We start from the raw sequence: 23,679 nt of genomic DNA, 5'->3' as shown, positions 1-23,679 counted from the left end.
CAGTTTGGCTTGTGTTTCACAAACAGACAAATAAGAGGATTAGGAAGGATAAGCATTGACCCATTATCACCATTAGGGGTCACCGTTGGACAATATGATCTTTTTAATAGCATATGGACGACGCCATCTGCTGCTCGACTTAGAAAATGAACACACGACAGTGATATTTTAATAATTGTTACAAAACATTAGTCTTACGACATTCATAATCCATCCATCTTTTGGATTAATTTTAGTCAAGGATTAGTTTTTTTGCTGTGGCAGGCAGTACCTAGCATCAACACATATGTTAGATAAAATGCTGATCAATGTTATTAATGTTAATATCAATAATAAAAAGTTGTTTTGACATGTAAATGAGAAGATTTCAAGGTGCAGAAGGCTAGTTGTCACACGGGACATATCTCAAAAAATATCAAGTTTGAGTCAAAAGTCTAATTACACAAATGTTTGATTTCTCCATCAGTATTATTTGTATTACGTTGGTTTTAAACATGTCTTATATTAGGAGATTTTGTGTGAATTCATCCTCCAAAAATTCCAGTATACTCATGTTTTTGTAATAGCTCTTAGGGAAATAAGTGAACACAATAAACCACAATGGCACACATTAAGAAAAGGTCAACTATTTAATGAAAGCAGCTTTAATCCGAAAAGGAAAAATGTGCTCTAAGGACAATGGCCCTTTTCATGTCAGTTTGGGGCAAGTCGTCACTGTTTTGTTGACTTTCAAATAAAATATTCAAATAATAAAATTGACTTTCATTAATAAAACCCTCACCCTAAGAGATATTTACTGATTAAAAAGTGACAGCTAGCCCCATTCTCCCCTAATTATGTGCACTTTATGTTCCTGTGAATGAGCATTAAACTTTTTTTCAACAGAATTATCATTGGGTCATTATGAAAATATGGTGATAAACATGTCCCTTGACATTTCAGTCATGGAAAAAGATTTAAAATAGTCAAGAAACCCCATTTAAAAGGCATCATTCATACCTAACCTTTCATTAAATAATATGAAATAGTTTGACTCTAGGGTGGCACAGTGGCTCAGTGGATAGAACTGTCACCTCACAGCAAAAAGGTCCTGGGCATGAGTCCTGTGTTAACACTCTGTATGTGTTTGTATGGGTTTCCCCCACAGTCCAAAAAGACATGCAGGTTAAGTGAATTTCAAGACCCTAAATTGCCTGTTGGTGTGAATGTGTTTTGCCCTGTGATGGACTGGCCACCTGTCCAAGGTGTTTCCTTACCTTTGGCCCTAGACAGCTGGGATGGGTTAATTCCAGAACTACCTGCGACCCTGCATAGGACAAGCGCCAATAGAAGAAGGATGGATGGGTTCTATATTGTTTTACACATTTTTTAGAAAACATATTTCAATTTGTCAGCTGCCTGAAAAAACTCTCTGGTACAGCACTTCTATAACATTTACAGTTAGTTAGTTATTAGTGCAAGACCTCACAAGTGTGCAAAAAAGCTAAACAAAATAAGTACTTAATCTTTTTAATAACATAAAAAGAATGATTGTCCCTTGATTTCATGTCATTGGTGTTATCAATGTTAAAAAGTTGTATTTTGAAAATACAAAATCTTGTGGAAAACTTCTAAGGTCAAAGTTCAGAGGAAGACGAGGCTGCTCAAATGGGCATATCATGATTTTTTTCATTTAAATATGTCAGTGGTGTTACATTGTTTATGTTTACGTTCATGTGAAAGATTACACATTTGTTTTAATTTAATGGTACACTGTAAAAAATGTCTGTAATTTTAATGGTAAAAGACTAAAAACGCTACAGAAAAAACGTTAATTGATTAACGAGTATTAACTGTAAAATATACGGTAAAAATTGTAATATATTTTAAAAGACAATACAGTAGTTTTTACAATAAAATATTATAAAAATGACATTTTTTAGATGTAAAAAGTATGAATTTCCTGTATAATTAATGGTAAAAATTTATATTATGTTTAACAAGAGAGTACATGTACTTTTTACAGTAAATTATTGTTAAAATTACAGTAAAAAACTATAATTGGGCATTCCCACAATTCCCTGCGTGACCCAACATATGTCATTATATTTTATGGGAATAGTTATGTTTCTTCTTATTTTTAATACTGTGTATTTAATATTGTATTTAATATTGAATGTGGCACTGGTGTTACAACCCTTGGTTCATTCGTTAAACATAATAAAATAATAAAATAAAGAAAAAGTCAAGTTGACCTTTATGAATAAAAATAAGTGATATAATGTCAAGATGTTAAAAACAAATTACCCTCAGCTTTTATGGGCAAAAAACTGAACTGAACTGATTGAAAATGTCAATATTTTGTTGAAAAGTTAATAATAATAATAATAATAATAATAATAATAATAATAATAATGACCTCATACTGTTTTTGGGTGAAACTCACAGAGAAATGTTTGGGTAATTTAAGCATCTCTATCCACATGCCCATTACTGTATAGTATGTGGAAAAAATCTTTTAAAAACATAATTAAATTTAGTACAACAAATACTACATGATGCTTAAGTATTTTACCATTTCTATAACATATACAATTTGTAACATTTTAACATGACAGTAATGAAAATAAGATTTTTTGCAATATCTGAGAATGTAGAGGGGGTGTACGTAGACTTTTTTCTTGATGCAAAATTTATTTTAAGATTAGATTTAATCTTTGATTATTTTCTTTCAGTGTTTGTGGTAAATATGACCCAAACTTCTTCTTAAAGGTTTTTGTGAAATTCCCCCTTAAATCATTTTCTTTTATACTGTTCTTTGAGAATTTGTGGTCATGATGACTGGAGATTAATTTAAAATGAAAAAATGAAGACTGTTTGCAACTGTCAATAAGTATATGAGAAACAATTGTGAAATAGTTCTTTTAAAGGTCATCTCCAGATTTGTGAGATTACTTTTAATAATACATTCTAGTAAGTCTTTGTTCTTGTAAATGTAAAATTCTTGTGCATTCTTTGATCTTTTACATTTAAAATTGTAATAGCCCATCAGATGAGAATTGGGGGGTGAAATGTGTTTGAAAATAATGTCACAATGCAAAAAAAAAACAAAACAATTAATGGTCTGAATTGCAGACTACATTTTCTTAATGCTAAATATGACTTCTTATTTTTTCTTTTGGTTTTGGGGTGATAATGTCACCTGTTCACATCCTGAGAGGTTTTGTGAGATTCACCCATGCGTGGCAGCAAAGGGTTAAAATCCTTGATCTCACTTCCATGGACGCAAGCACAGCATCTGGTGTGTCCAACCATTAAATCCTGTCCTCATCCCTTCTAAGACAGACGGACAGCCAATTTAGCCAATCACAGCTCGCAGCTATCCAATAGTCAACCAATAGCAGTGCAGGAAAGGAGGTGGGACAATTCTGGATCACATAGCTTGGGTTTGTAGCATCCTTGTAGCTGCTGTTGTCTTGTGCATGGAATGAAATGACATGATATGAAAGAAAAACAAAAAGCAGCAGAGATAGAAGAGGTGTGAATTTGCACTGTGGGAAAGAATAGAGGAACACATTTCAGTTTAAAGCCTTGCTGATCTCCTCTTCCTACTGAGGAACGAAGGAGGAGGGGTGAAAGGAGAAATTCACTCTCCTTTTTTCCATCTCCTGCTTGGAAAACCTCGGACAGAGATCAGCCACATTTCTCCATGAATAGGTAGGTATCAGCAACCAATGACAATAGACAAGAATTTTCTAATCAAATTTCAGACAGCAAAGATACCTAACACTTATTTTACACTCTTTAAATGTTTTATACAATTGGCATAACGAAAAAACACACAAATAATAGATAACCCACAGGAGCAGCAGCATTATTTTGATGCCTACGTAGGTCTGGCTATCTTTGTCTTGAGGTGAGCTCTGATTGGTCGAAGACACAGGCTTAAGGGAGCCTTGAACATTTTGATTGGCCGAGGGAGCACACAGACTGTTTGGGAACACATCATGCCAAACATAGCTTTCTCTTAATTGCTACTATAAATGATTATGTAAGAAGACAATTAAAGGATCACAACACCTCTTAAATACACAGATTACTGTGGCACATAAAATGCATTCCTGTCTTCGGTGTTTGAGCTTTTGGACAGAGAAAATCATCAGATAAAAAGTGGAGAGAGTTTGTAAAAGTGAAATGCATGAAATAGATTAAATAACTTGCAAGAATATTCCAAGTTTAACAATATCGCCAATTCCCTTATAATATATATGTTCGTGTATTGTTTTCACTGATGTAAAAAAGTCAGATACTTGAACATACACTGATGAGCCGAAACATTATGACTACTCACAGGTGAAGCTAATAATGTTGATCATCTCCTGACATGACCACATGTCAAGGTCTGGGTAGATTAGATGGTAAGCGAACAATCAGTTCTCGTAGTCAACGTGTTGAAAGCAGGAGAAACGGGCAGGAGTAAAGACCAGAGCGACTTTGACAAGGGCCAAATTGTTATGGCCAGATGACTGTGTCAGAGCATCTTTGAAACGGTGGCCCCGGTCAACAGTGGTGAGTACCTACCGACAGGGTGTTGGGCACCCATGGCCCATCGATGCGCGAGGGCAACGGATGCTATCCTGTCTGGTCCGAACCGACAGAAGGTCTACTATGACACAAGTCACAGAAAATTTTAATGATGGTTACGGGAGAAATGTGTCACAACACAGAGTGCATTGTACCCTGCAGCGTATGGGGCTGCGTAGCCGCAGACCGGTCAGAGTGCCCATGATGACCCCTGTCCACCATCGAAAGCGCCTACAATGGGCACGCGAGCGTCGCAACTGGACCTTGGAGCAGTGGAAGAAGTTTGTCTGGTCCGATGAGTCCCGTTTTCTTTTACATCATGTGGACGGCCGTGTTCGTGTGCGACATTTACCTGGGGAAGTGATTGCACCAGGATGCACTGTGGGAAAACAACAAGCCGGTGAAGGCAGTGTGATGCTCTGGGCAATGTTCTGCTGGGAAACCCTGGGTCCGGCCATTCATGTGGATGTCAATTTGACACGTGCCACCTACCTAAACATCGTTGCAGACCAGGTACACCCCTTCATGGCAGTGGTATTCCCTGATGGCAGTGGCCTCTTTCAGCAGGATAATGCGCCCTGCCACTCTGCACACATTGTTCGGGAATGGTTTGAGGAACATGGTGAAGAGTTCAAGGTGTTGCCTTGGCCTCCAAATTCCCCAGATCTCAATCCGATTGAGCATCTTTGGAATGTGTTGGACCAACAAGTTCGATCCACGGCAGCTCCACCTCGCAACTTACAGGACTTGAAGGATCCACTACTAATGTCTTGGTGCACCTTCAGGAGTCTTGTATAGTCCATGCCTCGGAAGGTCAGTGCTGTTTTGGCTCATCAGTGGGTGTGTGTGTGTATTTATATATATATATATATATATATATATATATATATATATATATATATATATATATATATATATATATATATATATATATATATATATATATATATATATATATATATATATATATATATAAAATATTATTATTATTATTATTTGGGGCCTGGGTAGCTCAGTGGTAAAAGACGCTGGCTATCACCCCTGGAGTTCGCTAGTTCAAATCCTAGGGCATGCTGAATGACTCCAGCCAGGTCTCCTAAGCAACCAAACTGGCCTGGTTGCTAGGGAGGGTAGATTCACATGGGGTAACCTCCTCGTGGTCGCTATAATGTGGTTCGTTCTCGGTGGGGTGTGTGGTGAGTTGAGCATGGATGCAGCGGTGGATGGCGTGAAGCCTCCACATGCGATATTTCTCTGTGGCAATGCGCTCAACAAGCTACATGATAAGATGCGTGGGTTGGCGGTCTCAGACGCGGAGGCAGCTGGGATTCGTCCTCTGCCACCTGGATTGAGGCGAATCACTACGCGACCACGAGGACTTAAAAGCACATTGGGAATTGGGCATTCCAAATTGGGTGAAAAAGCAAAAAAAAAAAAAAGTTTTATTATTATTATTTATTTGTGGCAATGAGAATATTATCTTGGCCATCTTTTTTGCATAGCGGTAATGGGAATTAGTGGGTAAATATGCATAAATGTCATGAAAATAATACCACAAAGTAAAAAATCTTAATGGGCCAAAAATATATTTCATTTTTTTTCTAAAAAATATACTTTTCTTATTTTTGTCCTTTTTGATTTGGATTATAATAGGACTGGGACATGTTCTTGACAAGTTTCGTGAGAATCACCCAGTTACGTTGGATATGCATAACTAGATGTTCATCCGCCTAGAAAAGTAGCACCATCACTTCAGTGTATGATTTGAGGTTTAATTCACGTCTGCAGCACAAATGGTCCAAGATGAGTTACACAGCAAAGTTAATACTTAGAGTTAGGGGTTTGATTAGATTCCTGACCCTCATGTGAACAATAATAATAGTGATGCTTGCCTTAGAAAATCATAAAGTGTGTGAAATAATCAATCATATATAGAGTCAGCTATGCAGCAACAGGTGGCTTGTAGTTAGAGTAAGAGAGAGAAAGGATAAAAGAGAAAGAAACAGCAAAGCAAAGCAAAGCAAGAATACATCTGTGTACATTTCTTTGTCATCTCTTACGAATGCACCTCTTTCAGTGTGGGCCGTGTTTCTGGGTACTTGCTTTCCAAGGTACAGTATCAGAATGGTGCTGTGTCTTTTTCTCTCTGTTTGTCTGTACCATTCTCGTACCCACATCCTGTCATGACACCCACTGCTGCCCGGCTGCTGCAGGGCGGGGATAGATGTACCTAACGGCAACAAGAAACACAGATACACATGAATGCTGTGCAGTGTGCTCACACACACACACACACACACAAAAAAGGAACACACACATGCCTATTTTGGAGCACATGTACATACGATACACATACACATATTTCCCGAGAAAACTTGCAAAAGTGTTCAGAACAACAAATATAATTTTTGCAAGGATCACATTTGATGTTTTTTCAAGAAAAGAAGGCTATCCTAGGAAATGCAATTTTCGAGGTTGCTTAAAGGGCTAGTTTACCCAAAAATGTAAAATTTATAAGAACTTACTCATCATTATGTCGTTCCAAACCCACATGACTTTCATTCTTCTGTGGAATACAAAATATGATTTTGCAAAGAATGTTCACGGCAGTTTTTCCTGCAAGATTTTGTTTTTGCAGCGAGGGGATTGGAGGAACAACCTGCTAAACATAGTCAAGTCAAAAACAGTTAGAAAAGCATAATGAACATTTCATGAATCCGAATTTAAATTGGGTGAAAAAGGGTGATAATTAGGTACATTACTTTTACTTTTTAGTAGTTTTTTCATGAGCTACTACATTACTTTTACTTTTTAGTAGTTTTTTCATGAGCTACTTTAACCTTTAATTAAGACATTTTCTATAAAGATATTTTTATTTATATTTAAGGATGACGATTGGATATTTCATACAACATTGTACTTAAAGGTGCACTCAGTATCTTTTGTCTTTGTGTCATCTTGGACTTACACTGACACCTAGCGGCTTGGATGCAGCATCATTTAAAATCAATAGTTTTTAGTTTCAGATGCCATTGGAGAAATTTAGTATTCACAGTCAGCCATGATTACTTTAATCAGCAAGTGAGAGTGTCCAATAACAGGACAGTTACTGAGATTAAGCGAGTAGTATTCGGCTGGTCATGTGATTCTAACATGTTTTATTCTCTATGTAGAATAAAACAGCTTTTATAAGTTTACTGATATGACTGGTGTCTTAATTTGAATGTGAGTGGTCATGATTTCCTACATGTATTGCAAAATTACAATTCATGTCTTCAGGAGTTAATTGTTTTTAATAAGGAAAAGATTACTGAGTGCACCTTTAAGTATCAAAAGTAGAGTAGTCTAAATGGCATAAATAATAAATGAATCTGATTGGTGGGGCGGTTCTTAAGTCGATAATATGCAGGAGTTTACTCAAGCTAACTATAAACTACAAAATATTTCACACACTGTATGCAGGGCCGTTTCTAGGCATAGGCGAACTAGGCGGTCGCCTAGGGCGCCACCTGCTGGGAGGGCGCCAAAGAGGAGGCCTTTGCCATACCACCCCCACCCCGATGGTGGCGCCAATAGGGATCTCGCCTAGGGCGCCAGAATGGTCTGAAACTGCCCTGACTTTATATTTTCCAGGAAAGACAAGAGACTTGATCAAATCATAATATTTCAAAACATTCATAAAGTTTAAGACAAAAACCTATCAAATTAGTTTATAGCCAAACACAGATTAAAACTTACATGCGCAGTCTTGCAAGTGGAGATGCACTGTCCAGGGTATCGCAAAAAGTATCGTTTAGACCGCTACTCTTTAAATCCCAAAAGACAGATTAAAATTTACATGAATTTACATTATCTTTCAATTTAGATTCCCAAGTGGAAACACAACGCGCGCTGTCTGGGGTTCAACCCTTGACTTTGATTCTGATTCGCGAATCGATTCACGAAAGAATTGTTCAAACCGCTCTTTGAACCAATTTGACCTATTCTAAAGAATCAAATTGATTAAAAGATTCAATTCAAGATCGGACACCGATCGGACATCGCCATCAAGATTTTCAGTTAATAACAACAGAAAATTAGATCTGTTTCATACCCAAAGCTATCTTATGGCTTAAGAAAATAACAAAAAAGTCATTATTCAAGTTCACTGAATGAAACAGATCAGTGTATACAAAACATGTCCTTTAGAAAGAAAGTCATGTCGTTAATTTCGGAGTGAACTATCCCTTTAAATGCAAGTGAATTCTCATGAATGAAAGACAGTCTGCGGTTTAGGAGATTCTTCATTCTCATTGACATCCACCAAGATTTCAACAGCAAGTTCTCCTATTCTCTATTTTAAGCTCTGAACCTCTTCCCTGCCCCCAGACTTCAGCCCCCACATCCACAAACAAGCATGTACACCAATCCTAACGGTTGTAATGTGGAAGGAAGCTTGTGGCTTGCCAACAGTATCTCAAAAGCTCACACATCCATATGTCGTCCACAGGGTTCTGACTTGTGTACAAACACACACACACACACACACACACACACATTCAGTGAAGAGTGTGCAATCACACAGAGATTTTCTTGGTGATAGAGCGACAGTTATCTAACACAATATCTATAATTCCCTTTTTGTGTACATGTTGAGCAGCAAGAGCAATGACTGGAGATTTGAAAAGAATGTCAGTATGTTAAGTAGCAGTACTTTAGTTCAATCTCAAATCAAATCAAAATCAAATCAAATCACTTTATTGTCACTCAACCATATACACAAGTGCAACAGTGGGTGAAAGTCTTGGTTTTAGTTCTGAGCAACATAGCAGTCATGACAGTGATGAGACATATACCAATTTACAATAAACATCAGATTTACACAACACAATTTATATCTAATATACACATTATTACACACAACACAATATACAAATAATAATATACAATGTACAGTATACAATACACACAATATAGAATACACATACACACAATATAGAATACACAGTATACAATAAAAATATTATATATAAAATACACAGTAGGTTGTATTGTGCTGTACTGACATTCAGGCTGTCGGTTAATAGTCAGTTGCCAGTGTGTTGTTAAGAGAGAATATAATTTATGACAGTTCAGTGTAAGAGTAATATAGTGCAGTGCTGATGTATATTTATCGTGAGAGATCAAGAGTTCAAAAGTCTGATTGCTTGGGGGAAGAAGCTGTCATGGAGTCGGCTGGTGCGGGTCCTGATGCTGCGATACCGCCTGCCTGATGGTAGCAGTAAGAGCAGCCCCTGGCTTGGGTGGCTGGAGTCTCTGATGATCCTCCAAGCTTTTTTCATACACCACCTGGTATATATGTCCTGGAGGGAGGGAAGCTCACCTCTGATGATGTGTCTGGCAGTTCGCACCACCCTTTGCAGGGCTTTGCAGTTGAGGGCAGTACTGTTACCGTACCAGGCAGTGATGCAGCCAGTCAGGATGCTCTCTACAGTGCTGGTGTAGAACCGTGTGAGGATGTGGTGGTTCATTCCAATCTTCCTCAGCCATTTCAGGAAGAAGAAGCGCTGATGAGCCTTCTTCACAACGGCCTCAGTGTGGACGGACCATGTGAGTTCCTCAGTGATGTGGACACACAGGAACTTGAAGCTGCTGACTCTCTCCACTGGTGCTCCATTGATGGTGATGGGACTGTGTTCTCTATCTCTTCTCCTGAAGTCCACCACAAGCTCCTTTGTCTTACTGACGTTGAGGGAGAGGTTGTGCTCCTGACACCAGTGTGTCAGAGTGTGCACCTCCTCTCTGTAGGCTGTTTCATCATTGTCAGTGATCAAACCTACCACCGTCGTATCATCAGCAAACTTAATGATGGCATTGGGAGCTATGTGTTGCCACACAGTCATGTTTGTACAGGGAATACAGGAGTGGACTGAGAATACAGCCCTGCGGGGCTCCAGTGTTGAGGGTCAGTGATGAGGAGATGTTGCTGCCCATTCTAACCACCTGGCATCTGCTTAACAGGAAGTCCAGGATCCAGCTGCACAGCGAGCTGTTTAAGCCCAGAGCCCGGAGTTTCACATCAAGCTTGGAGGGCACTATGGTGTTGAATGCTGAGCTGTAGTGTATCATCAGTGGAGCGGTTGTTGCAGTATGCAAATTGCAGTGAGTCCAGTGAGGCAGGCAGCACAGAGCAGATGTAATTTCTGAATAGTCTCTCAAAGCATTTGCTGATGATGGGGGTCAGAGCAACAGGACTCCAGTCATTTAAGCAAGTGATTTTGGATTGCTTTGGTACAGGCACAATGGTGGACATTTTAAAGCATGTGGGGACCACAGACAAGGAGAGGGAAAGGTTGAAAATATCCATAAAAACACCAGCCAGTTGGTTTGCGCATGCTCTGATGACGCGGCCCGGAATGCCGTCTGGACCTGTGGCTTTACGGATATTCACCCGTCAGAAGGGTCGGGTTACATCCACTACAGAGACGAGAGAGCTCTCTCTGTGAGGGCGGTGTTATTTCCCTCGAAACGAGCATAAAAAGTATTAAGCTCATCCGGGAGAGAGGCAGCGGTGTTCACGGCGGAGTTTTTATTCCCTTTGAAGTACATGATGATATTAATTCCCTGCCACATGCTTCTAGAGTCGGTGGTGTTGAACTGTCCTTCAATCTTGTCCCTGTACTGGCGTTTGGCTGCTCTGATAGTTTTGCGGAGGGCATAACTGGCTTGTTTATGCTCCTCCGCGTTCCCGGAATTAAGTGCCGCTCGAACATCGCTATTAATCCACGGTTTTTGGTTTGGGTAGATCCGTATAGTTTTGGTCGATACTACGTCATCTACGCACTTCCTGATGAAACCCGTTACACTATCAGCGTAGACCACGATGTCGTCATCAGAGGCAGACCAGAACATCTCCCAGTCCGTGTGATCAAAACAGTCTTGTAGCATAGAATTTGACTGGTCCGACCAGATCTGGATCATTCTGAGGGCGGGTGCTTCCTGTTTCAGTTTCTGCCTGTAAGCGAGCAGAAGCAGAACGGAAGAGTTGTCCGATTTGCCAAATGGTGGGCGGGGGAGGGATTTGTAGCCATCCCGGAAGGGAGAGCACCAAAACCGGGTCCTATCACGTGTTGAAGCTGATGTGTTGATAGTATTTCGGTGCTATTGACTTGAGGTTGGCTTTGTTAAAGTTCCCGGTCACAATGAACGCGGCCTCAGGGTGCGCGGTTTCCTGCTCACTTATACTCCCATAAAGCTCCTTGAGTGCCCGGTCTGTGTCAGCTTGTGGAGGGATGTACACAGCTGTGATAATGACTGTTGTGAATTCCCTCGGTAACCAGAATGTTTGACACAGAAGCATGAGAAATTCCAGATCAGGAGAGCAGAAAGACTTGATAGAATGTTTGTTCCTCTAAGCCCAGATCATAAATCATACACCACCACCTCTGCTTTTACCTGAGAGGTCTTTCACTCTGTCCGCTCGGTGCACGGAGAACGCCACGGGTTTGATGGCTGAGTCTGGAATCTCTGCAGACATCCAAGTTTCTGTAAGGCAGATAATGCAGCAGTCCCTCGTCTCTCGTTGCAAAGAGATCTGCGCTCTCAGCTCGCAGAGATTGTTGTCCAGAGACTGAACATTTGCCAGTAGAATACTGGGTAGCAGGGGTGATTTCCACGATGTCTTAGTTTCCGCGGCCAGGCAGAATTAGGTACCTTAATTCTGAGTGTCCTCGTTTATTAAAAAAATAAAATAAAACAAATAGCAAAAATTGGATGGTTTAGACACTTATAATGGAAGTGAATGGGGCCAGTCCATAAACGTTATTACTCACCGTTTATTATTACTTATTACCACAAGACAACTGCATTATACGTGTTAACATGATTTTATTGTGATAAAATCGCTCACCCTATCTGTGTAAAGTTATGTCCAATATTACAACTTTGGTGTCATGACAATATAACAGTGGTAAACCCTGTAATCTGTTAAACTGCCTAAAGGACGAGTTTTTTGTGGTAACCAACGTTATGGCAAAAATGTTATTGATTGAGTTTAACTTGTATTGAACCTGATTATTCCTTTAAGCTTTTAGGATTTCAATTAAGAATAAAGGTTACAGTGACAAAATTATAGTGGCTCCAACAAGTATTTAGACATGCTAAATATTGCTGGATTAGATAACAGATTAACAAAAAAGTGGCACACCTTTCAAGCAAAACATTTAACAAAAAGAAGTTTGTTAGGTGTACGATGATAAAACAAATATACTGTTCAAAATGAAGACAAAGAGTTTTTGGACATTTTCTGGTTATCAATTTTTAGCTAAATATTTGCAAAAATGGCTCAGAAAATGAAGTTAGCAGCATTTGTTTGCAGATGCCACTTGATTTTATAGTTGGTTATCTAATGCAATGACGTTCAGACATTTTTAAGTGTCAAAATATTTTTGGGGCCACTGTATCTCAGTTCTAACTAAGCAGCTGACAGACGTCTATTGTTTTTCACAGGATACTTGCCAGTAGTTCAGGAGAGCACCGAGATCCTCATGGCCGAGCACTGGAAGAGGATTAAATGCCAGTAGGGTTGACTTCCAACCACAATACAACGTCACCCTACAAGAATCATGTCTTTGGTCACCAAACCCGATCTGTTTACCTCCACCCAAACCCAAACCCTGACTCCATTCCCCACCCTCAACCCCACCCTTCCCCTCACCACCTCCATTCCTGTTTTCACCAGTTCAGTAGAAGCCAGAACGGATCAGGAGAATATTACCTCCAGGTCCACCTTCCATTCCATCACATCTTCCACCAATGTAACCAGTCTCAACTCCACGCAGCTGCCAATCGCATCCGTGGAAGGCGCAGGGATGGGAATGGTGCTCGTACCCTTTGGCATCATCACAGTCATTGGGCTGGCCGTCGTCGTGGTGAGGAAATGTGAATACAATAACAGAAAAATATATTTCTTAAAGGGATAGTACACCCTAAAATGAAAATTCTGTCATCATTTACTCACCCTCATATCGTTTCAAACCTGGTTATTGTTTCCTAAGAATGAAAAAAGAGATATTTATCAGAATGTCCAAACTGCTCAAGCCTGATTCCTGTCGTGACATGTCCAAGGTGAAATGTCCACTGTGTGGCGGTAAAAGAAAGTAAAATTTTCTCCCAAACAGATGAGGTTTTTAAGTTAATGCTATATAAAGTTTGAAATCAGTAAGACCGACCTCCCTACTCTAAACCTAACTGATAGTGTCAGAAAAAGCAAGTGTGAGATGAACAACAACCACGTCGTTTTTTTAGTACTTCTATGACACATTCGGCTCAAGTGTCAACTCACGTGCTCTACAGGACTCGTACCCCAATCATTTGCATCGCAGGTGCAACACTCTATCAGTTGAGCTACTGCGCAATTTTGATCACACTCAAACAAGCTTGTAAATGTAGGTGTAAATGTTGGTTTTGTATTGCAAATGTTAAAATGTATCACCTTACAAGTCATGCACTATAGTAAATGTGTTTAGATGTCATAAGATAGCGTTGTGTAAGGAACAGGGTAAAAAGTAAGAGTTTATGAACTGATAATCAGCTGTTTAACTTGTGATTTGTGTGAAAGTGAATAAAAGTTGTTGTTTAGCACCTCTACAACAAGCCACATTAAAATCATTTTCAAAAATCTAGGTACATGATTCTATCAGACCAGGTTGAGTCGCTCTTACAATGAAAGAAATTGGCGTCCCTGACTATCAAAGGGCAAAAAAGTAGCATAAAAGTATATTCCATACGACTTAAGCACTATATTCCAAGACTTTTGAAGACATTCTATAGCTTTGGGTGAGAAACATGTTTTGAGCGACATGAGGGAGAGTAGATGATGACAGAATTGTTTATTTTAAATGAATTAAAAAAAAATATTGTAATTGAATTTTTCTTCTCAACCATAATGCTTCACATTCAATCTTTTAAGACAATCATTGTGCTAATATTTGTTTACCCTAGTTAGGTACCTTAGAATGTCTTGAATAATAATAAAAAATGTGTCAGTTCAGTTGATTGAGAATGTAAATTTTTTTTTTTCCCTTTCACTAGCTTCTGTACATAAGGAAAAAGAAAAGGTAAGAAAATCCAGATTACGGTTTTGCTCTATGTTAAAAATAAATTTTCTTCACTGGCTCTTCGTAGCACTTTAGGTGACACTCTATTCTTTTCAAGAACCATTTTGGCTTCATGGTTCTTTAAGGAATAAAAAAGTTCCTAGTGTTACATTATAGGTTCTTTAGATCAGTGTATTTTGTGTCTGGGTTTATTAAAGCACCAGAACATAGATGATTTTCTAAAGCAGGGGTTGTTAAAACCTGGGTTATGTAAAAAAAAATTTACATACAAGTCCAGGGACCACCAGGGGGCCGCAATGGTGCGCTTTGGGGTTCTGCAGAAAAATCTGATATTTACCGAATTTTACATAATTACTGCACTGAAAAGAAAAATCTTGTGGTGAAGTAAATGCAGAACTTACTTTCGAAATTGAGTAAGTTAGTTTAAGTGTGAACTTGAAAATATTAAGTAAATTATTTGTATTTAGTTCAAACATGTCAAAATGTAATGCTCTAACTTATAAGTAAATATTATTTATTATTGTTTATCTTTACAATGCGTCATCATGTTTCAAAATAGAAAACCTTGCCATATTTATTTAGTAATTTGAGTGCATTTAGCTGGTAAATAAAACAAGTATGTTTTACTTCACTTTTCGAAGCTGGTGTTCCCAGCATGCACCGGGCTTGAATAATTAATGAGCTTGCATGGTGTCACTGTTCATGTTTATTTACACCGTTTTTATTGTTGATTTTGTTGTTACATTTGGTAATTTCTAGTTGTGTTAAGTCTGAAGTTCATTTTCAACTCTAAATTACCCGTTCATGATAAATTATCTGTGAATTTTTACCATCAATGTGTTTTGTGCACCAAGTGTTTAGGTCTGTGTGTGCAGCTCTGTATCTTATTTCTATCATGTGGAAGGCTTTTGGATGTAGTGTCACGTGGTACATGGCTAAACGTGTGTTTATAAGGACAGTTCAAAATGTGAAATGTTCTAACAAACTTTTTGTTTAAATTTTACTATGTTTATTTAGGTACCATGTACATCAGATTTTAAGTAAAAGTTACTGTAGTAATTGAAGTGTTTAAGTTACATTTACTCACTGACTTAGTAGATTGTACTTAATTTTCTACCATTACAATTGAAATAAAAATTAAGTAAATCTTACTAGTAATTTTTTTTCAGTTTAATGTAAATGGTCTTCTTCAGGTAGGTATTGGCTGGAAAAAACATAAAGTCAAATTAATACAAATATTTTCCAGATAATATTTGAATAATTTGTTTTTGCTTTAGTACAATGACAATATAAAATCCAGTATTTTAATTTTAGAAACATCACGTAATCTTTATAACATTACACTTACTATTTTTTCCGCACAGTATAAGTGAGTCTTTTAACATGAAAATAAACTGTATAGTTGTCTTTACATTGGAAGAAGGGGGTCCCTTGAAGGGGACAAATTTTGAAAAGCACTGCCCTAAAGAACTTGAGAACAAAACTAAACATAAAAAAGAATAATAATAATAAAATGTCCTTTGAAACGGTTCTTAATTTAAAAGGTTCTGCCCTAGCATCAGACTGTAAGACTGTAAAAAGTGTCACTGATGGTGCTGTGTTGTTTTCGCTACAGACTGGAGAAACTGAGACACCAGCTGATGCCCATGTATAACTTTGATCCAGCCGAAGAACAAGATGATCTCGAGCAGGAACTCCTTGACCACGGACGAGACGGAAGCCCAGCGGGACCAAACTCCAAAGTAAGTGTACATTAAGACATTGGAAAAGGTAAAAACACATAAACAAACAAAAATAACAGATTTGTGAGCGCATTTGTTGCCAGTGTTTGTTACTACAGATACCTTGAATGCATTGTGGTGAAAATATTATGCATCCAACATTTTATAAATTATATAAATTTAAATGAATATAAATTCCAATATTTACAACACAAATATCACATTATGTATCTAGAGTAAAAATAAGACAATGTATTATTAAACTAACACACCATAGTGACTCGTTTTCATTGATTTGTTTTTCTTGATTTCCTTTTTTACCATTCTCATTTCTCTTAAGTTCTGACACAAGGCCTTGTGGTTTGTTATTTGTGGTAAAGTATCCATCACTGCTTTAAATGTGTCACTTTGAAAATGTGTCGGTTGCCACACATCCATTTAATATCATACTAATACTGAAAAATAACTGTGACTTACCTCCATTCTACATTTCTCTCTCCAATTCTGTTCTGGCACTGTGATTGACCCATCTCTAGTCTCAGTATTAGAGTAACCACAGGTGTAGTTCATCACATGAACAATGGACATGTTTCACAAACGTTTGATAACCAACTTTCATTTTACACAGTATATCAGTTGTTTTTTTCATTTCAAACCAACCTCACATTGTTTTTGTGCTCTTTTCAATTAATGCCACTTGGTTTGATTTTTTGTTATCTAATGCAATGACATTTCTTTCTCTTCAGACTCTGACCACAAGTCAAGGTACAACTCAGAAACCCAGTCGACTTGTCTTCACTGATGTGGCCGATGCGATTAATGCATGACAGCTGGGAAACTGGACACATTGGAAGTTTTTGGGATTCAGGAATAAAATTTGGATGGGCATTTGGTACAAAGACATTCAGTGTAAGGACACTTGATTAAAAATAACTTCTTCAGGAGAGGACCTTCAACTAAAGTTCTTCACTTCCACAACAGAAAGCTAGAGCTATCCAAATGTTCTGACTGCTTTATTTTCCTAGAATCTCTCTGATTCACACTCATTGTACACAAAACTTTCAACAATTTGAGTTGTCACAATAAGACACACATTGATATGATTGACATTGGTTTCTTGTTGTCTTTTTAAGAAAGGACTCCAAATGCAACTTTAGACACCTTTTCTTTTTGAGAAATCTTACTAGTTTGGTGAATGGCAGGACAACACTTTAATTGATCACAATTAGCTTTTTATTCGCAGCTGAAATTATCCGAAGTGATCGTTATTTGTCACAAAGCCATTTGTAGAAAAACCTATGGACGAACGCATATGTTAAAAGTAAAAAACGTATACTTAAAGAAAAAATACAGCAATAGTGTTTCAACAGCAGCAAGTGAAATTACTTTCCAGAGTTCCTTTTTAAAAGTTGATTTGTATTTATGTGTAATTCAGATTGTGATGAACGATGTCAGATATTACTTCAGCTTAAATCATTTTAGAAAGACAGCATTCCAAAGATCTTCCATTATGGTGTGAAATTAGCTCTTTGTATGAAGCAAAATGAGATTTACAATAAAAAAGTGAATTTGTGTGTATGTGTGTGTGTGTACAAAATAGCTAAATGAAGTAATAATGTTCTTTCACTACTCCTCAAACCAGAAACAAATCATTTGAAAGAAATTTTAAAACTTTTACGACAATTAAGGACATAATAAAAACAGACATTTAGACTATTACATGTGCATCTCTGTTTCTATGGAAAAATTGTTAAAAAGCATACAACCAAAACATATTTTATTGGTTAATACAATAAAAACAGACTATAGTCAATAAAGGCAAATACATGGAGTATGTAAACATGTTTGAAACCGCATTACTGATCTTTGAAGAATATAATAACACTTTTGAGAAGCCTTTACCACAGTCTAATTAATTAATATGAATTAAAAGCAAGGTTCCTACCCTTTTTGACCAATTAATTGACCAATTTTGAACATAGGCTCTATTTTCGTGAGTGCGCATAGCGCAGCGCAACGACCGTGTGCAGTGTCTTATCCAATTTTCGTGAGAGTGCTAATTCTAAGTGCAATTTTTGTGCCAGCGCAAAGCGCAAACGGGCATTGGTGGGAGTGTTTGCGCTACTGTGAGTGTAGGCGTGCAAACACTGGGTGTATTGTATGTAAATGAACTGGTGCAAAGAGCATTTGCTATTTTCCTGAGAATTTGGTCATTGCGCTAAGATGTTTCAATACCACGTATTAACTCAGCGCAAAGACCAAATTCAGTTCCTGCATTTTGTTTTATTTTTGTTTTTGAGCGATTATTAAGTCACTGAAAAAGGGGCCGGTGGAAGAAGTTGGACAGAGTAAAATGTTTGGATTTGGTATGATTTTTTTGACCACTTCATTATTTTGATTATATTTTCATTTAGTTTGAATTTAGAAATATATTTGGCTTAATTTGTTTGTGTTTCAATAAATGAATTTATTTTGTTCACATCAAAATCGTCCGGTAGAAGTGAAGTGCTTTCCCATACAATCATTGACCAGTCATGATTTGTGTGTCAGTAGATGAAAATGATTAATAACACTTACATTCTATATAATTTAAAGCACAAATCCAAATTTTGACGAGACTAGCATTTTCCATGCATATAAAAGGAGCGGGTCACTGTCATAGAAATATGCCTGGCATTCATCAAGGACGCAGTTAACGCACAAAAGAATGTAAGTCCACATTTCTATTCTTTTAATTCATTGCATAAAGTCCATTTACACTTCCAGCTTCTTATGAATGTGCTGTCTTTGTTTAATTTGTTAGTGCTTGAAAGGGAATGGACTATAAAATAGGACGCAGACGCTGGAATAACCAGAGAAGAACCTCAGAATTAAATTGCACCCGGTCCAGCCTTTTGTGTGTTGGCGCATGATTTCACCAAACCCACTTGCGCCTAGACTAAGCACATGCTTGCATACTAAAACTTCATGGCCATGACCATTGACTTTGCACTTAAGGCGTTGCACGTAATGCTTCTGCTCTTAAAATAGGGCCCAATGACTTTTCCATGACCCTTTCAAGCATTTGTGATTACTGGATACAGATGTTTAAAAATAAATGTTTTATTCAGACCGATTTGCTAATGAATTATTTAGATACATTTTGAAAGAAGTGACTAAAAAGAATAAATCACTGACAAATCAAACATCACTATGGCTTGTGAGCATGTTTTAATCTAAACATATTTCAGAGCAGAGAAAAACTAGAACAATACTGTATATATTCACTTTACAAATTTCCATGAATTTTCCAGGCCTGGAAAACACAATTTAAAAATTCCCTGATATTTCCAGGTTTTTTAATGGCTAAACTGGCTCTACCATGATGTACTTTAAAACAATGTTTGGTATCATTCTTAAAAATAACAATTCCAGTTAGAAACAAAAAGAGATTCACACAACCTGATGTAATCTGAGAAACTTTTAAAGTTCCACAAATAACTTTTTATTCTCTAGTTCTTAAAAAAAACAAAAAACAAAACTGTACTTTGCTTTAAAGAAACCAGAAATCGTAATGATATAAAACTACATAACTGTCTTGCCATTTCAATATCCTAAAAATGATCAATGAAAGATGCTATAAACATCAGTAATGTTGTAAATATCACCTCCATGTCAGCGCAATATCAGAATTTGTAGTAAAAATGATATACACTATATGGCCAAAAGTTTGTGGACACCATATGTGCTTGATGAACATTTGATTTCAAAACCTTAGGCATCAGTTTCCCCCTTTGCTGTAATAACAGCTTCCACTCTTTTGGGAAGGCTTTCCACTATACTGTATGTAGTAACATGGCTGCAGGGATTTGCTCTCATTCAGACACAAGTCTATCAGTGAGGTCAGGAACTGATGTTGGTCAATAGGGCCTGACTTACAGTTGCTGTTCCAGTTCACCCCAAAAGTGATCAGTGGGGTTCAGGTCTGGGCTTTGTGCAGGCCAGTCAATTTCTTCCACGCCAGACACAGTAAACCATTTCTTTATGGACCTCACTTTGTTCACAGGGGCATTGTCATGCTGGAACAGAAAAGGGCTATCCCCAAACAGCTGCCACAATTTTGGAAGCACACAAAGCCCAAGCCATTACATAAAGAAACATTAAGATTTTTCTTTACTGGATTTCATGGAGTGACCAAATTCATTAATTAGAAGGGGGTGTCCACAACATTTTGGCCATATAGTGTATATTTGACATATAAAAATATATATTTAAAAAAATATAATATAGTGCCAAAAATAATCCTGTTACACTCCAGAGACTGGCCATTAAAAATATATATTTAGAAAAAACAAAAACAAATGACATACTATCTGGAGTAGGAAAACAATATAACCGAGGTATCTCGTGCAGAGGTACTCAATTTCAATTTCATGTTTTGAATTTAAATTATTTGTTGAACAGTTGCGGCATTATTGATGTTATGTCTCATTCAGGGATGCAAACTCATGAGAGATGAAAAAGGTGGGAAAGTCATGGTAAATGTATATATTCAGCTCATTCGTTTGTTGTATTTAAAGGATTAATTGGTTGTATCTTCTGTACTAGCATCTTTACTACTCCAGCCACTGTGAGAACTTAGCAGTCTTATATTGCAGGTGTTGTTAAACTTTGTATGACACATTGCTTGCTTTGTGTCACATTTGTAAGTCGCTTTGGATAAAAGCGTCTGCTAAATGACTAAATGCAAGTGTAAATGTAAAGGTTATTTTTCTCCATTAACCAACATATATTATGGAATCTTATGGAGTTTTGTGTTCCTTGCCACAGTCACATTGTTTTTCTTTTCTTAAGACAATTTATAATCAATTTCAATAAGGAAACCGTAGAAAATTTTACCAAACACTTTGGGCAAATTAGCTACAGAAAAGGTGACTTTAGCTGAAAGGTGAGTAGTTTGCATCCCTGCTCATTACTAGTTTTTATATGTATTTTCATAACAACACAATTGCATTTTTTTTTCCAATCCATTAACTCCACTGTAAACATATAAATCAATACACAATATTATACACTTCAAAATATTCTAAAAATGCACAATGTTTCAACTGTAAAATGATCAGTTTCAAGTTTGGTAACATATATCTTCAGAATCCTGAGATGTACAATATTAAATAAACTGCATCTTCCACAATGGGATTGTTTTGTGGTCCTATGTGGTTCCTGGACACAATTTAAGGCTAATCTTTGACTAAATGATGCAAGCAGTGGCAGTTCTCCTTTAAAAATTTTGAACATTAAAATAATGTAAACAACTAATAACTATTAAACTATTTTAAACTATTTAACTATTCAGTTGCAGCTGAGTTGGAGCATTGCCTCCAGTGAGGTAGTTTTACAAACTCTCCTGTGGTTCCAATTCAGAAGGCGGAGTCTGAGTGGGCAGGTCTTCTGTTGACTCCGCCCCCTCCACCTCAGGATGAGAGGGCTAGAGAGAATACATGAGGAATGTGTGTGCATTAGCTGTGATACTGAGAGTTGTGACAGTTGGACAGGAAACCAAGAAATGTAAGGAGCTGTGTTGAGTTTCCCTTAAACACACTGAGTCATTTAGCTTCTGTGCTAACCTTGATAACCGTATGAGTAACAGGGAGTTTTTAAATGGTTTCTAAACTCATCAACTCGTCACTTCAAAGAGACCTGCAGCTTTTCAGAACCACTGAGTGACATGCTTATCAGTTTTTGTGTTTAACTGAAGGCAACGATTCTCATGCAATTATGTTAGTTTGATTTAAGGGCACAAAACATGATTGTTAGTTGTTAGTTGTCCTAGTGACAATGATTTGATGAATTCGTGGATGATATGAATGAAATGCTATTTACCTGCTGTTCTTCCTGATGAACTGTTTTCTGAGGCTGTGGCTGATATAAATGAGGAAGGTGGGAGAAACAGACAAAGAGTGTAACAAAAAAGAAGGAGAGCGTTATTACACATGTATAACATAGTAACTGATAGATCTTGGTGAAATTTCTCTTTCTTTAGATTTCACTCTCTCTAACTCAAATGTTAAAGAAAAATAAGGAAAAAATAAACATTTGAATGCAAATAGATTCTTAAAGGACCATATCATGGATTTTACTTGCTCTCTTAAAAAAAGTGATTTTCATGCACTACGTACACAATGCAAACTCCCGCCCCAGTTCACCTAGAATGAAAGCTCATCTCCAACATGGACCATTCAAAACTTTTGGTCATGGTTATGATGTCACAACCATGAGCACATTAACATATGACTGCCTACATTTACATATCAACACCTATTCACTAAGGATGTCATAAAATATCGATATATCAATTATTGATTTATTATTTATTATTATTATATAATTTATATATAATTTATTATTGATTATTTTATCGATATATTTTCGAGGCATTGATACATTAAAATTAGCTGACATTTAAATTAGAAGCCTAATTTGCGTGCTTTCCAATTCACCCCGTTGGCCTCTGTTTAACAGTTTGGTGTAATAGCGTTGGGAGACCACAAGCAGGTGATATAACATTTACTGAAGACGGGCGAGGTATCACACACACGCACAAACGCACACACACACACACACACACACACACACACACACACACACACACACACAGGATGAGCTGATGAGGCGCAGCAGATGGCAGTCCAAAGTTACGAAGGTTTTTGTACTTCTTCAAGAATGAACAAAGTGACGTTGATGAGTTTGCAGGTTAGTGTATGAAACTGGTGTCACTGTGCAAACTAATCAGTTAAAAATGCCGACATTTATTATGCAATTCCTCTGTATGTAGCACTGAATAGGTTTAATTTAAGCTGCCAAACCACAAAACAACATACCTGTAACTGAAATTACATTGTGTAATACATAATATATCATCCAGCGATGGCTAGAGTAATTCATCTTTGTCCTCTGATAATGATTTGGGTCGAATTTAATGGAAAACTATGCGAGTTGCACTCTGTGGCATGGCAAAAGTTTGACGCTGAGTGTTGGCATTGTGAGATTACTTTAGTTAAAAATAATAGTTTTGAATTTTAGAATGCACCATGTCATCTGCCAGACGCGTCCATGTGTGAACCCCTTTAATTTATCCTGCTGCTCACACTTTACCAAAGTTGTGTTGAGAAATATGTTTGAAAAGACATACTGTATATCTGAAAAAATGCAGATATATATCGATGATCATCGGGAAAATCTTATGATTATCGATGCGTGAAAAAGGCATCGATCCCAAGTCTACTATTCAGTATTTAGCAACTTGGCCAACCCTTACA

General features: G+C 37.3%; 2 protein-coding genes across 3 annotated transcripts in view; one reads left to right on the top strand and one right to left on the bottom strand.

Moving 5' to 3' along the window:
- Window positions 1-3,290: 3,290 nt before the first annotated feature.
- si:ch211-161c3.5 (uncharacterized protein C3orf18) lies at window positions 3,291-17,953 on the top strand. 2 transcript variants are annotated; one of them, XM_051707114.1, is made up of 6 exons: window positions 3,291-3,696; window positions 13,051-13,472; window positions 14,635-14,660; window positions 16,276-16,402; window positions 16,722-16,755; window positions 17,128-17,190. In XM_051707114.1, exons 2-5 carry the CDS (start codon window positions 13,167-13,169, stop codon window positions 16,725-16,727), a joined length of 465 nt encoding a protein of 154 aa, XP_051563074.1. In that variant the 5' UTR covers window positions 3,291-3,696; window positions 13,051-13,166; the 3' UTR covers window positions 16,728-16,755; window positions 17,128-17,190. The 2 variants fall into 2 exon arrangements, with proteins under 2 accessions (XP_051563074.1, XP_051563073.1); XM_051707113.1 differs by lacking the exon at window positions 16,722-16,755 and having other exon boundaries at window positions 3,303-3,696; window positions 17,128-17,953.
- A 79-nt stretch (window positions 17,954-18,032) lies between these two features.
- Window positions 18,033-23,679, bottom strand: part of LOC127446307 (high mobility group protein HMGI-C-like) — a 15,046-nt gene continuing 9,399 nt past the window's right edge. Inside the window, exons 5-6 of the mRNA XM_051707117.1 lie at window positions 22,244-22,282; window positions 18,033-21,848 (exon numbers count right to left, since the gene is read on the bottom strand). Of these exons, the coding sequence (XP_051563077.1) occupies window positions 21,756-21,848; window positions 22,244-22,282 (132 nt within the window). The 3' untranslated portion in view covers window positions 18,033-21,755. The remainder of the gene's footprint in view (window positions 21,849-22,243; window positions 22,283-23,679) is intronic.

This window comes from Myxocyprinus asiaticus, chromosome 9 (assembly GCF_019703515.2).
Source record: "Myxocyprinus asiaticus isolate MX2 ecotype Aquarium Trade chromosome 9, UBuf_Myxa_2, whole genome shotgun sequence".
NCBI classification, from domain to species: domain Eukaryota; kingdom Metazoa; phylum Chordata; class Actinopteri; order Cypriniformes; family Catostomidae; genus Myxocyprinus; species Myxocyprinus asiaticus.
The sequence above is the reverse complement of the archived record's forward strand: the minus strand, read 5'-3'. Positions and strand labels throughout refer to the sequence as shown.